Source organism: Sinocyclocheilus rhinocerous, unplaced genomic scaffold, assembly GCF_001515625.1.
Source record: "Sinocyclocheilus rhinocerous isolate Xijiao unplaced genomic scaffold, SAMN03320098_v1.1 scaffold659, whole genome shotgun sequence".
Taxonomy (NCBI): Eukaryota; Metazoa; Chordata; class Actinopteri; order Cypriniformes; family Cyprinidae; genus Sinocyclocheilus; species Sinocyclocheilus rhinocerous.
This window is the reverse complement of record NW_015652995.1, coordinates 1545762-1561453: the sequence shown is the minus strand read 5'-3', so window position 1 is coordinate 1561453 and position 15692 is coordinate 1545762. Positions and strand designations below refer to the sequence as shown.

General features: G+C 37.0%; 1 protein-coding gene across 1 annotated transcript in view; it reads left to right on the top strand.

The window, feature by feature from the left end:
* LOC107715225 (semaphorin-4B-like) overlaps positions 1-15692 on the top strand; it is a 72546-nt gene that overhangs the window by 22673 nt on the left and 34181 nt on the right. Inside the window, exon 2 of the mRNA XM_016521305.1 lies at positions 3793-4098. Coding sequence (XP_016376791.1) covers positions 3984-4098 — 115 coding nt within the window. The 5' untranslated portion in view covers positions 3793-3983. The remainder of the gene's footprint in view (positions 1-3792; positions 4099-15692) is intronic.

Sequence of the window (15692 nt, the reverse complement as noted above, 5' to 3'; positions counted from 1 at the left end):
ATATATATATATATATATATATATATATAAATACTATTAATATTGTTTTTTATTTTATTTTATATTTTCAGTTTTTATTCAAAGTTTAAGTTTTAGTCATGTTTACTAGTATATTTTTTATATTTATTTTTAATTTATATTTATTTCAGTTTTTGTTTTAGTAATTTTTGTAATTGAACTTATTTCAGGTTTTTTTTTTTTTCTAAAATGTATCTATTATTAAATCTTTTTTATTTATTTAAGCTTTTTTGTTCAATTAGTTAAAAACTTTTTAATAGTTTTAGTTAACAATAACAACTCTATGAGTTTAAGGGTGTTGTGCTTTTAGGTGATTATTATTATTATATTTTCCGTCCCAGAAGTGGAAGATACTATTGCACACTTATCTAAAACATTAGTCCTCTGGCTTTGCTTCATGATCATTTTATCTCATCTGAAAAACCAGATAATCTGGACAGCTGTTTCTGTAGTAATCTATTTCTATTTTTATGAAAGACAGGAAGTGACATTTGATGCCATTGTCACATATGGCTCACAAACTGGAAAAACACAGAATTATTGACTGTGCATTGACTGAATAGAGATTATTTATGTAATATTTATGTATTATTTATTCTCTCTCTTTTTTTCCCCTTTCCCTCAGGAGTTAACTATTATTTGCACACTAGTTTTATATTGTCTGGTGGAAAAATTATTTCGAGGACACTTTGTCCCCAGATCCTTCCAAGAAATACCCTCCAAATGTCTCTGAATTATATTTGTTTTCATATTACAAATCATATTAAAGTCATGCTGTATCAGTCATTTTTCCTGGCTAACAGCGATCGAGAAAAAAAAAATAATAATTTTTTAAATTGTAAAATCTACCGAACAAATATATCAGTTCAGTCCAAACTAGACAAGGTTTACCATTAGTTTTAACTGAATGATTAACGTTTAAACATCATGCTTGTTCATTGGGGTCATTGCTTTTAGGATTTGGGAACTGTAGTCAGTATTTGATCATTCATCACAATAAACACCTTTGAGGACTAGTACTAGTGAGATGATTTATGGCTCCTGCATTAATCCAACAGTAGAAAGAAAGGAAAATGTGTATTATATCTCTTTGAGAGAGACCTTCAGTGTCCTACTTAAGCTCCTCACGTGCCTAGGCAGCATTTATCCTCTTCCTGTCAAAACTTGAAATTAATGAGATCACATCGCCATTGGTCAACTTGGATGTCACTCCAACGTTCCCAGCGCTAGGAAGGCTAATGGTGCTTTGTAAGCGAGCCTCCCGCACCAATATGGCTGAAGCCACAGCATTGACCAGTGCAGGACACATTCCAACCCCAGCATATGGACAGTAGCAGGAGGAGTTTGACCTTGCAAACTTATCTCTTGCCTGAGCTGAGATTGTGTGCATATTTCATAGCTGTCGGTGGTGAAACAGTGTAGCAAATTCCAAATACAGCAAACAATGAAGTCTGTGAACTTTTCTAATGGGAATTTAGTTTTTTGTGGTGTTTGCTGATGTATTATCACCAGAATGTCCTTTCAAGGTTCCATATTTTCTGTAAGTGAAGATATACTGTAGTTCAGGCTAAACTTGCTGTGTCCTTTTGTGCTACTTTGTTTGATATGTGCCATATGTTGTTCACACATACTGCTTAAACTGTGACATAAATCTGTCATTATTAGACATAAACATCATGTAGTAAACTGTTTTGTGCCTTTAGGCCTTGTCTGATGTTGATAAACGACAACCATCAACGATTCAACAGTTCTTCAGAAGATACTTTTTGGAAATCTAAACCACAGTCCCTTGTAATCAGTTTATCTCCACATGCTGTGCCAATACAGTTTTGAGATGCTGTTTAAACAAGCAGCAGTTTTCCCATTTGGGACCTGAATCTTCCCAGTGGGAGTCCAAGGTCTGTCGTGCCCCAGATGGAAAAGTTGCCTTGCTTCCATCTTCTTTTGAATAAGGGATGACTGTCAGCTAGTGCCGTGCTCTCATGTTGTCTATATTAGAGAAAAGCATCCTTGCTGTTTTGGCACTAGTACAGTAAATTGGCCTGCAGTATCACTCTTAGAGCTTGATGCCAAATTAAAGTGTTGGCTCAATTTTAAAGCTTTTTGAGGTAAAGCACAAATAGATATGAAGATCTGCAGAAGCATTACGGCCATCCACAGGTCCCTATACACTCAAACTTTGAGGTTACACCTAATTAAAACTTAGTAATTACACCTTTTAAAATTTTACATACTTGTGGCATGTATGTTTTAGACATATGTTATATTCAGATGTCTAGCGAAAGGCAGACTGATTTTTTTTCTCCTCTAACCCTGATTTTACCACACCCTATTTGTTAGCCCTTTACTGTTGGCAGTTCATAAAAATAAAATATACACATTTGACGTTGGTATTAAATCTTAAACCTAAATGGGAATTGCAATTGGATTAGCTTTGTGGTTGTGCTTAAAATGCTCGTCTATACAGCCAGAGTAATGGAAACCACTTAAGTGTTAGCCCGCTGACATATTGGACTGATGACAGGGTTGGGTTCAGTGCTGTAGATCACATATCAAGTGCAAAGCTATTCAACTTATTTACAGTCCATTTCATTTGCCTGGCAGTCAAACTCCATGTATGACTTTACCATGCTTATCTAAATGGAAGCAAATGAGATCATCTTAGCAGGAGGCTGGAAATTATACATTTTATGGCATTACATGAATATCCATTCTCAGAACAGTGCTTTATGGAACGGAACAGGTAAATGATGATCAGTGTGGGTGATTATGGTAAAGTGGGGTCATCTGTTCTTTGAACTTTGTAAGCTAACATGTAAACAGAGAATGAAGCACTTTCCATTGTCTCATAAGTGATACCACCACTTCCAGGAAGTACTCATTTATTGCCTTATCATCGTTACACCCTACTGAGAAAACCGGCTTACGTCAGTACAGTAGGTATGTTCATGTTGGTTCAGGCTGGTTTTTGTTGTTCACCAACAAATGCAAGTGCACAAGAATGGTCTTCCTTGTGATATTCATTGATCAAGGAATGGCTAGTTACTACTATCCAAAACGCAATATTCTGGAGACCAGCAGTGGAGGTCTTTTAAAAAGGGCACTTTTCTGCAAACTTAGCCCCAAACATGCTCACCTTAGCAATTAGCGCGGATTAAACACAGACATAGAGCCCTGCTGAGCAGTGAGTAAATATTGTGTAAATATCTGTCCCTTAAGGCTACATATTCTCATTCATGCAGCAATTCTTGGCACAATCTAAATCTCTGCTGATGATTTTCAGCGATATAACACCACGCGTAGAGTTGACCGTACAGGTAGGAGACGGCTGGTTTGCACTCCCACATCTCCTGGTGCTATCAAGCATAACCTAATGCAGCTCGTTCATACTGTATTGTGGGTTTAACGTACCGTGAAGAGGATGTTTGCTTCATTTAGAAATAGATAAATGCTTGTGAAATGAACTGTATACACATGGTCTTAATTAAGTCTAAGCTTTTTGTTAGTTTTAAATGAGTTTGGGGCACTTTTCGCCTCTCAGCGTCCCAGCTAATCCAGCTTTGGCTATTTTAAACTAGCTAAGACCAGAAAACCAGCTCAGGCTGGCTTAAGCAGGGTCAGTCCTAACTAAGCAGGTATATCAATCTACTTATGCAAAAAAAACTTAATATTCTGAGTACTAAGTATAAACTGTTTTAATCAAATGGTTCCCACCAGTAATAACATGTTTTATCTCATCTTAATGTGACTACTCTTGTGTCTTGTTTGTTACAGATTGCTGAAAAGCCTGTGTGGAAACTTACACAAGCACATGGAGACAAAGGTGACCACCAGCTGTCACATCAGTACACGGCTCTCCTTTTCAGGAGTTTGAGGAGAAGAAGAAAAATAAACGAGCGAGGGAAAAGATCTTCATGAGCGCCAGGAAATCCAGAGAGAAAACACACTGAGACACAAGCAGCAAAATGTGGACACAAAACATGACACGTGTCTCTTTCCTATTTCTCCTCCATGTCCTCCTGGTTGGATGGGGTCAAGCAGCAGAAGACGACGTCACCCCTCGCCTCAGTTTCTCTTACAGTAAGTGCACAGACACACGCAAGCACAACTCACTCTGCCCATTTACTGAAAGTGTGTAAAAGAGCCGACTGGTACGAGACTATAAATAAAGGCTGGTGTGGAGTCGACTTAAGAGCTCTGAGGGAGCTACGGACTGAAGACCCTCTCATCTCCCACAGACAGTAACACTTGCTGAAGTGTTGATAAACAGAAAGCAGATATCAAGGTCTGATTGGTTGGTGCTGGCCTCTGGCGTGTTTGCATGGAGGTGGATTATCACGTTTACAAAACCACTGTGCCTCTGCAAACATAATGTGCAACATACACATGCATGTCCACGTCAGTCATCGAAGAACAACAAAGCGTCTATTTAAAACTGAGTGGTCTCACTGTTCTTCAACAGCATAATACATCCCCTCTCGCTCATAATAATGATCCCTTAGCTGCTTCTCTAACATAACATATGTCATGTTAAAGACAAACCACTTCCATTCCAGTGAATCGCAGGCACTTTTGGGCGTGTCCATTCATGTTTTTGCAGGCTTAGTGTGTTGGGAAAAGAAGAGGTACAATGAGTCTGTAAACACAGTGCACTATGGCTTTATTAACTTACTATGGTACTATTGATTGTGTCAGATGATGGTTTTCATCACTAAGGAACAAGTCCTTTGTGATGGAGAATGTTGACGCCTTTTAAGACAAAAGCATGGTTTTTGTTAAAACAGTGGCGTGCGACACATAATTGTTTCCAATTTAATACATACAATCGCATGTTGCGTAGTTTGAAGTGTAAATTAAACTATTTATGTGTTGTTTCCAAGTCCACAAATCCTTCTTGTGCAGAGACATAAGTCATGGGCTTGCTGTGTTTGTCCTATGTGTCTTCATCATGTTGGACAAAGAGTTTAAGTCAACCTATATTCACATCCACCTGCCCATCCTTTCCACATTTACTTCTCATCTTCATTTAAACTGGCTCAGGATGTGATTATACTAAACCTACTAAACCTGCCTGAACACGTCGACTGCCTCTTTTGAGGGTCTACCTGCATGGAGGTCTTGTTCCCCTGCCAATATACAAAGGAACATTATATAAATCTCTTGTCTCTTCTCTTCTCTCCTCTCCTCTCCTCTCCTCTCGTCTCGTCTCGTCTCGTCTCGTCTCGTCTCGTCTCATCTCATCTCATCTCTTGTCTTGTCTTGTCTTCTCTCCTCATCTTGACTGTTCTCATTTTGTCTTGTCTTCTCATCTTGATTAATCTCTTCTCTTCTTGTTTTGTGTTGTCTTCCCTTCTTTCTCATTTTGTTTGCTTTTTCTTCCCTTCTTGTTTTCTCTTGTTGTCTTGTCTTGTCTTCTTGTTTTCTCTTCTCTTCTTTTCTAGTTTTGTCTGATCTTCTAATTTTTTTTGTCTTATCATCTTGACTGTTCTTGTGTCTTCTCTTCTCATTTTCTGTTGACTTCTCATCTTGACTCGCCCTTTCTCTTCCCTTCTGTTTTTGTCACATTTTATCTCTCGTTGTCTCGTCTCTTTAATTGTCTTCTGTTCTTGTCTCATCTCTTCTCTTTATTTCTCATTTTGTCTTGTCTCATTTCATCTCTTCTTTTTCTTATGGTCTCGTCTTGTCTCTTTAATGATCTTCTCGTCTCATCTCCTTTCTTTGCCTCTCTTTATGTCTCTTCTCGCTTAATCTGTTCACTTTTCTTCTGGTCTTGTTTTGTCTCATCTTGTGTCTCCTTTGTACTCTCATCTTGTCTTGTCTCTTCTGTATACTTTTTGTCTCGTCCCTTTTTAATGTCTCTTCTCTTCATTTCTCTTCTTGTCTCATTTGTCATTCCTCAGTTCTTTCTACTGGCTAACATTTTCTTGTAGCACTTAGTTTCTCCTGTCCTTTGCTGTTTGTTCTTGTGTTGTCCCCAGGATCATGCTGTATTGTAAGAAAGAATGCAGCTGTTCTTTTCACTGGTGTTTCTCATCTGCCTGTCTAATACCACAATGAAATCCTGCTAATTATCTCTGTTTGAGTGTGTTCCTGTGTGTCTGTATCTCTGTATACACTGTCACTCACCTTAATGGCAAATGACATGCAGGAAAACCTGAATGAGCAGTAAGTGTCCAGGGCTGAATTCACTGAACATAAACATAAGCTTGCATCTTATTTACTAACCATGGTCAAATTTAACCAGCCGCTAAATTAAATGTGTAAATTTGCACAAAAAAAATTTAATTTGCGTTTAGCAGATATTCATGGACATTGCCTGATTTGCACAGCTATCAGAGACTGCCATTTATTCTTAGCGAATCAGTAATATACAGTATATTATAATAAACAAATGATTCTGTACAGTTTAAATGGCTCAAATTACTGCTGATGAACTGTTCAGTGTGTGCAGAACTAGTTGAGTTCAATTCAGGAAACTGTTGCGATTACACTGACTCCAACCCACTGGTGAAAAGACTCTGAAGTCTCAACCTGTATTGTAATGTAAAACACACTCCAATCTGCAGACCGGCACACATTTGACCAAAGGGCTGTCACTCCATTCCAGTGGCACAAACATTCTTCTCCCTTTCCTGGTTTCCACCTTCCCTCCATTCTAATAAAAAGCTAATCTGGCGTGGATAATGAATGGGGATGTGTGTGTGTATGTGTTTGTGTGTTACGGTGTGAACGCTGGCCTGCTTCTCATTATGTGCCTATCAAGAAGGATCAGGGTTTGGAGGAGGAGAAACTACATCTGCTCAGCCTCTCTTCTTTTGTTCCTCTCTTTGATACACACTATGTGCAGTGCTTAAAGCGCATTATAAAGCTGTTTAAAAGGACACTTATAATCAGTTTACACTATTGCTCTGTGCTTATCCAGTCATTTTCTCCTGCAAAATGCATTTACAGGAGATACAGAAGGAATCTCTTGGTTGTTGACTGGTCCGGCACTGCTATTTATGAGAGAAGATTACAAACAGCAATCCATTGTGTTTATCCTTGGTTTATATACCTGTAATACTTCTTGATTTATTACCGTAGCCTATAATTGAAATTACTTATCCTCAGTATAATATATAGCATGCACATGTTATGGTGCTCAAGCTTTGTGCTGTGTTTGATTCTTTGTGGCTGGAGGTGATCAGGCATGTCTAAAGCAGCAGCGACCTGCGCTACGTGTTACCCATGGAAGGCTTCCAAAACGTGCATCAAGTGGAAACAGTCCATTCATATCCAGCCACATGCATCACGCAGCTTCTCTGGTGGCACATTGTAACATGAGTGGAAGGAATGTTTCTTGTTTACTTACTTAGAGGAGTTGTTTTTTTAACCCTACAACAAAACCAACACATTAAAACCTATACACGCTGTGCCACATGACACTGATTTGAACATATCAAGGTTGTTTTTTTAGCGCTGTCAAATTAACATGTCAGTTTGGTGTGGTCCAATAAAAAAAAATGCAGTAAAAGGAAATATGTTAAAAGAAATGTTCGTACAGAACCATTAGAGAGCAATTCAAGCAAACAGGTTGCTGATTTTCAGTTTAAATTGAAGTAGAATTCAAATGAATTAAAATGAAAAGAAATTAGTTTTACGATCATTTTAAAGTAGAAAAGCAACGTTTGTCAAGGCAAACTTGTTTGAAAGTTTTGAAAACAGTTAAAAACCTTGAAGTTTGAAAGTTTATTGGATGGAATTTAATATATAATTTGAAATGTAATGTAATTAATTTGGTCTGTTTTTATATTGATCAATGCTATACTAACCAGACTTTAGCCATTTCAGTCTGAGTATGACATGGAGGAATTTTACAGACTGCTGTGTGAGCTGCAAAATAGACGCCACTCATTTTCATTGCACTTCCACTGTGATTGAATTGATCTTGGCACCACTAGAGTATATTAGAGCCACATTGTGAAATGCTGCTAAGTTTTACCAATAAATCAAACCTGTCAGACCCGTCAGGCAAAAACAAGCACACAGGCTCCTACACCCACAAAAATAAGTGCTTGTGTTTCCTTGATCATTGTAACCGCATCGTGCATTTATTTATTTGTTTATTGGCACCTCCTTCACGTTACCATGGTGTCCCAAAAGCCATCCCTAAAACAGGACCATCCTGTACAGTTTGATATATAATTATATCATACAGGTAGTAACTTTTGCAAGTTACAGGTCTGTGTAAAAGTGTTATTGTTTCATAGGGAAGTTTAATCAGCCTTTATTTCCAAGTAAATGTTACCACTCAACTCATGAAAACCCTAATTACACCTTTATTTGCAGCTTTTGAAACCTTTCTGCCTTAATTGTGAATTCATTAGATGCACGTTTTGATCAAAACTTTCAAAACATTTATCCTCTTTCGTTTAGTTTTAGAGGCCCCCTCTTTTTGAATCAGGAGCATTTTTGTTTGACCTACCCAGAATTCCAGCGGTCACCATGGTGTCGCTGCAAGCTGCCACTTCTGTACTTCCCATGCTAACAAGCGTCATGCCAGCTCACTAGACTAAACACTAAACCCCTCTCCTGAACGTCTCAACAGATTATACTTGATGTCTTAATGTTTTCTGTTTCCTCCTCTCTTGTCCTTTCTGTGACTTCAAACTGCTCTCTTATTATATCATCTGTTTTTCAATATTTCATGCTGGGTTTTCTAAGTCTGGAGCAGGGAGACCCGGCTGCACATGCAGGTGGAAGAGAAGTGTAAACTGAGCGTTGCGTCATTCCTTACTCCTCATTTCTCATCAATGTGGGGCATTAATGAAAACAGAGCAGTGTGAGAAAGAGCCGTACATTTCCCTTTTGGGAAAGCGGTTTGTCCTTTAAAGGGGAAAGACACTAAGAGCACACTGTAAAAGAGCCTAGAGTTTCCCAGGAGCACTTTACTGACCACTTCCTTTGGAAGGAAGGGAGCATTAGAGAACAACGTCAAATGCAATTTTATAAATGTGAAATATGGGGTTTTTAGAAGATTATATAAAACATTGTGCCATAAATGTGTTTGAACACAGACTGTATTCAGAAGTTTGGGGTCAGTAAGTTTGACGTGTTTTTAAAAGAAGTCTCTTATACTCACTGCATTTATTTGATCAAAAGACAGTCACAGTAAAAACAGTAATATTGTAAAATATTATCACAAATTAAAAGAGCTGTTTTATATTTTAATATATTTTAAAAATGTAATTTATTCCTATAGTAGCAAAGCTGAATTTTCAGCAGCCATTACTCCAGTCTTCAGTGTTAACATGATCCTTCAGAAATCATTCTAATATGTTGATTTGGTGCTAAAGAGACTTTCCTAAACTTACCTAATTCTAACTTATCTAGTGTTAAAAACACTTTTGCTGCTTAACATTTTTTTTGGAAACGTTGAAAATGTTTTTTTTTTTTTCATGATTTATTGATGAATAGAAAGTTCAAAAAAACTGATTTTGTTAAAAATAATAATTATTTTGTGACATTATAAATGTAATTTTTGATCAATTTAATGCATCCTTGCTGAATAATAATATAAATCTTACTGACCTCAAACTTTTCAACAGAAGAATATATATGGTTTCCAAAACTAAACATTTTTCACAGATCAACTAGTTGATCAATGTTTATTTGTGTAAATGGCTCTCAATACCCTACACAGCATCAGCAATCTTTGCTTTTTCCGGCAATTTCAGCAGTGCTTTAACGGAGGGTGTGTGAGTGAAGAGAACGTCCACACAGCTGAGAAGAGCATGCTTTTGTTTTTGCCAGATTCATGTGGTTTGCATTGTCATAAAAACAGACATGTTCCAGTCACAGTTCTGTCAGCCTTCGGGCAACAATTTCCATTTCAGGGTGGTTAGGAAAGATTTTAGCTTGTATACCTACACTTTAAATGAACTCATATGTCTTCAGGACCAATACTGTTTGCTTATAATGTGCTTTGTGAATGTGCTGAACTCCAGTTTCGCTTTTGCATCTCAAATATACAAATGCTACAGTTTACAATACTAATGTTAATTATAGCTAACACAGCTACAGTGGGATGCACACTTCTCATATCACTATGTAGGGCTGTGCAATTAATCGCATGCGATTGTGAAGCGCATTTCGTCAGTAAAGCCGGTTCCATGATTGGTAGTAAATCGCCATCACCTGCTTTCAGATGGAGCGGCATTTAATACACAGAACCAAAGTTCACTGACAAACTAGGCAATATCGCGTTCATTATCGAATGCGATTTATCTGCGATTATGAACGTGATATTGCCTAATTGTCAGTGAACTACGGCTCTGTGTATTAAATGCCGCTCGATCTGAAAGCAGGGGATGGAGATTTACTACTAATCACGGAACCGGCTTTACTGACGAGATGCGCATGACAATCGCATGCGATTAATTGCACAGCCCTTTCACTATGTTTAGAATGGCTAGTTGACACAGTTAACCAGCATTAAAAGAAGATAGACAAAGCTTTTACTGGTGTGTTACAAGCACCTAGGCACACTAACATTAGTTAACTGTCCAAATGTTAAAGTATGAAACAAGTTATTAAGCTTCCCCGCTGGTGTAAATTCATTCTGTTTGGAGTCTAACAAATCCCAGTAAAAAGAGAAGAAAAAGAGTGTTGTAGGAATGTCCCACTAGGGATCTGTAGGCTGTTAGATGATATTGAGATATTTCTGTTTCGGATGCACTTAGCAAACCCCAGCGGTTCAACATGCCTTTTTATTTGCTCTGTATATTGACCTTCGTGTTTTTTTGTACTTAATATGAGTGCTGAAGCCTTATATTAAAGACAAGAGTACAGAATGACATTCTTACATTTAAAATGTGGTGTATGTGTCCTAGTCCTAAATTCACAAAGCTAATCTGATGTTGATCTGAGAAAGTGCATTAAGTCAGATTTGCTCCAACAAGAAAAACCATTAAGATTATGATTACAGTTGTCAATATGGCTCCAGCTTCCATAGTTTATTTGTTCACCTTGACCCATGAAGAACTGTCCTTTTGCTCCCATCACCATAAAGCACAGAATTTAAAATTTATAGCGTGTGTTCATGGGCTTCCAAGAACAAACAGATCTCGATGTTCCTGTAAATATTCCTGAAAAACTTGTCATCATAATTCTTAAGCACTGTTTACAACCAAGCAATTGAAGAGAGCATTTTTCCAGATTGTTTTTCCCAACATCAAAAGCAGCTTCAACAGTCAGCACTTTGTCATTAAGGCAACAGGGGGCTTGTCATTCTCCTGACACCTGGAGATGACATCATTTCCATACAACAAAACAGTGCATACTTTGTTTACCTGGCGCTAGAGAAGGTGAGAAATAATGCAAACGCGTAAACACTAGGTTTACAGTTTGGGATTTGGTAAATAGCTTTTTAATCTTTGCCGTTTAATAGCACGACATTACTAGCAGTACAGTGTGGCTGAAAACAAGATTTGTGTAGGATTGTAGTAGGCATTTAACGTTTTTCTCTGAAAGCTCAAATCATCAGATACACTGTTTACTTAAATGAGCCGTCTGAGGCCTAAACAAAACAGAGCTTTGATCTTTCACACTGACGGCCAGATTGCCGCACACAGTCGCTCTTTTCGACGGGATGCTCTGTGTCTCTAATTAACTTTGGGCATGTACTGTTAGAGCAGCCGTAGGGAATTCTGCTCTGAAAACAGAACATGGAAGGGTTCCCTAAAAGCCTGCATAATTAATTTCTCTCTAAATGGATTAGAAAGCAAAGCGCTGCGGATATGGCAATCCATTTAGTAGTGGCTTTCTCCAAAAAAAGAAAAAAATGACATGTAATTGCATAATGGCTCCAATGATCTCCTTCCTCACAAAGAATCTAGCATGGCTGTGGTGTGTCTCATAATATAGTAGATCAGACTGATCTAAGGTCATTACTGAGGGTCAACAAGACAAGGACATACAAGTTATGATATGTTGTACCACTGTAGCACAACAGACAATAACTACTCGACTCATAAGTACCTCTTTCTCTTGTTGACACTCTTAGCCCTCTTTCCCCATGAGAGGGAACAGGATAAGCCTTTTTCCCAGAATGCATCAGTGTAGTTTGGAGGGAGCGAATGGCAGCAGCTGTCGTCATGGAATTGCCCTATGGGAACTGACCTCAGTCAATTCGAACAATAATACCACAGACTCATTGAGAGAGAGACCGTATTGTCTGTGGGGGGATTGCTAATGTTACAAGACATGAGAATCGATGAGCAGGGCATCAGAAATGTGGGGTTAGATGGGGTCATTCCGCACCCTTTTACAAGTTTATTTAAAATTAATAGTTCATTTTCTGGAACTGCATTCCATGACATCCTTAATCAGTTTTGTTTGTTGTAGTTTGTTTTCAATGGAGCAGTTCTTTCCTTGCTTTCGCAATCACACCTTTTTAAAACCGCATAAGTGGTTACAGACAGAGATCTCGAACATAACATTTGCTTACACAAAAACCAAAACAAGCCGATATTGCCAAAGACCTTTCTTATTTTAAGTGGTCTGCATTTAATTAGTGCTGGACGTGGGCAGGTGTTTATACAGCTCTGTATGCATTTTATAGCTTGTGCTGCAGCATGTTACTCATTAACTGAGCGTATAAATCACAACATACAATGACTAAGACAATGCAACAGTAAATAACTGTAGGTGCTTGCATTACTATTACAATTCATCATACTTAAGGTGACTTTTCACTATCTTTGACAAATACGAAACAACAAACCGGAAGTCATTCATTTCCTATGGAGAGTAGTACAGGAGCTGCGTGGAGTTCAGACCATATGTGTATGCAAAATTTTCGGATCCGATTTGAGCTTTTGAACTTTTGCGTGTATGCGACTGCCTGACCAGATGTGATGTATTATAATTAAAACTATGAGCACAAGGTGAGAATTAACAATATTTTTGGAGTACAACATCATTTTTTAAACAATATTTCAAAAAAATGGGCAGTATAAGTATGTTTTAATAATTTTATAATGATTTAATCATTATAAAATAAAGCAATAATCCCCACTCTGCTTTGCGTCGTGCCTAACAACGCCCCTTAGCTGTTATAAATTCACTGTAAACCACGGCTTCACGGGGATTATTGCTTTTATAAAACGGTTATTCCATATACGTAGTGAGGTTTCACAAAATAAAACAGAGCAAATAAAGTGTAATGATATTAATAAAAACAGTATTCTTCCACCAAACAATGTAGTTCCTCAGAATCAGTTGTGGTTGCAACAAAGTGGTTGCCAAGCAACAGACAAACGTAAACAAAGGTGTATGTTTGTAGAGTAATTTACAACAGCTTCGAACGTGGCTCAGCCAATCAGAATCAAGGACTGGAACTATCCGTTTTATAATAATTATTTTGGACATGCTTATTACTGCCCCCCTTTTTAATGTTTTCTTTTTTTATGTTGTTTAACCTGCCATGTTTTTCTTTCAGACATATCAGTGGTCATTTGTTTTGTATAGATATGTTCATTCATTATTCATTAATTTCATTATACCATTTCACAATGTGTAACAACTGCTTTATGAGCAACTTAAAAGATATATAAAATATTATATAGAAAAGTATATACAGTAAGTATTATATCAGTATTGCAAAGTATATTATATTAATATCAATATCTTATATTAATATAACACTTTAATGTTAGCAATAATATTAAAATATTAATATTAATTGCAGAGCATTCATATGCAGATATTAATTTGTGACTCATTTATGTTCGGATATTATTAAGGTGGGCAGCAACCACCTAGTGACAATTTAGAAATGCCAAATATCAGTGCTAGAACAGTCAGAACACGTTAATAATTGCATAGCAAAACTTTGGCAACCACCCACAGTACCTTAGCATCATGCTGGTGAGTTTTGCAGACCACCACTCCGTAAAGTGAAAAAAAATGTTTTTATTGTATTGACACATTATCTATAATATTTATATTTATCATTGTATTTACTAATATATACTGTTAAGTAACACTTAACACTGTAGTAGCTTTAACACAACTGATTGTCATTATTTGGATTTTACAGTGAAGTGTTCAGTAAAACATTCACATGTGTGATTTTCCCCTAATGGGGCACAATTATTTGCCTCCTTGTGTGAGATACAGGGAAAATGCTACAGCAGTGCCACTCTGGAAAATAATTGGGGGAATTGTATGGAGATAGAATTGTTGCTTAATTCCAAATAAATAGATTACTACGTTTGTAATCATTTGGAGAAAAAAACAGCACTCTTTGTGCGATATTGATTAACTATATGAGATTATATAAATATATACATTTTCTGCTCCCATATCTTGAATTTTGAGATCATTCGAAATGTATTTTAATAAACTGAATCATACAGTGAAAGAAAGCACTGTAAATGGGCACATGCACTAGTCTAACCTACTACACTTCATCACGCACTGTTTCTCTGGCATTTTCAAAGGCATGTAAAATATAATACTGTGGCTTGGTTTACATTTATTTATGGATCGTAATCTATTTATTTGGAATTAAGCAACAATTCTATCTCCATAGAATGGTTTCTGCCTGTGCAAATCCCACTTAAGCCCTGTTTAATTGCAGCTATTGCCCTTTGTCCTTGTCTCGCTAAATCACCATTACATTTCTCCCCAAACCCTCTGAAATGAATGCTGTCGGTGTTGAGTGGTGCCCCGTTTCATCCTGTAATCAGAGAGAGGGGAAATACGAGACACACAGAGGCAGAGACTAGTAGCATGCCACTAATGTGCCTTGTTGATCCCCTCCTGCGGTTTAGCAGACTGGATTCGGTTGTAATAAGCCCTCCTGGTTGAGGACTGATGCCCTATTATTACCGCATTGTCTCCCCTGGGATTCAGGAAGTGAGCGCACAGACACTCTGCAGCAGCTCCCAGAGAAACAGACGCGTTTAGAGTCTTACCTCAGCTCAGAGTCACCCATGGGAGCATAATCAGTGTAATGATTACATGCTCTCTAAGTAAGACCTACCAGAAGTGGATGTCTTGCAAAGATTCTGTAAATCAAGTAAATCAATAGCACAGCTTTGTATGCCATTATAGCTTTAGCATTTATACCCAATGACCTTGTATTTTATATGATATTGGTGAGCACTATGCTTTGTTTTTCCAAAATCGTAAATGAAAACAGCAACCTGTTCTTTAGACAAAGGCTGACAGCATGTGTAATTTATAGTCTGCATTTAGTAAAGAAGTGTATCCTTTTTGGGGCATGTGAAAGTAACATTTTATTTTATTTTATTTTACTTTACTTGTATTTTATTATTTTTCTCTGCATAATAAACTGAAATAGGAGGAAGTATTTGACAGAAAAATGCCAGTTCATGTTTAAACATACTTTTTTTTCTAAACAGATTTCCTGAATACTCTAAAATATATTTTATTTATTTATTTTATTTTATTTTATTTTATTTTATTTTGTTTTGTTTTGTTTTGACCTGGAATTGGAGGAAGTATGTGACAGAAAAATGCCAGTTCACGTTTAAACATTATACTTTTTTTTCTAAACAGATTTCCTGAATACTCCTTTTTATTTTATTTTTTAATTTAATTTAATTTTATTTTATTTTATTTTGTTTTGTACTGGAATAGGAGGAAGTATGTGACAGAAAAAAAAA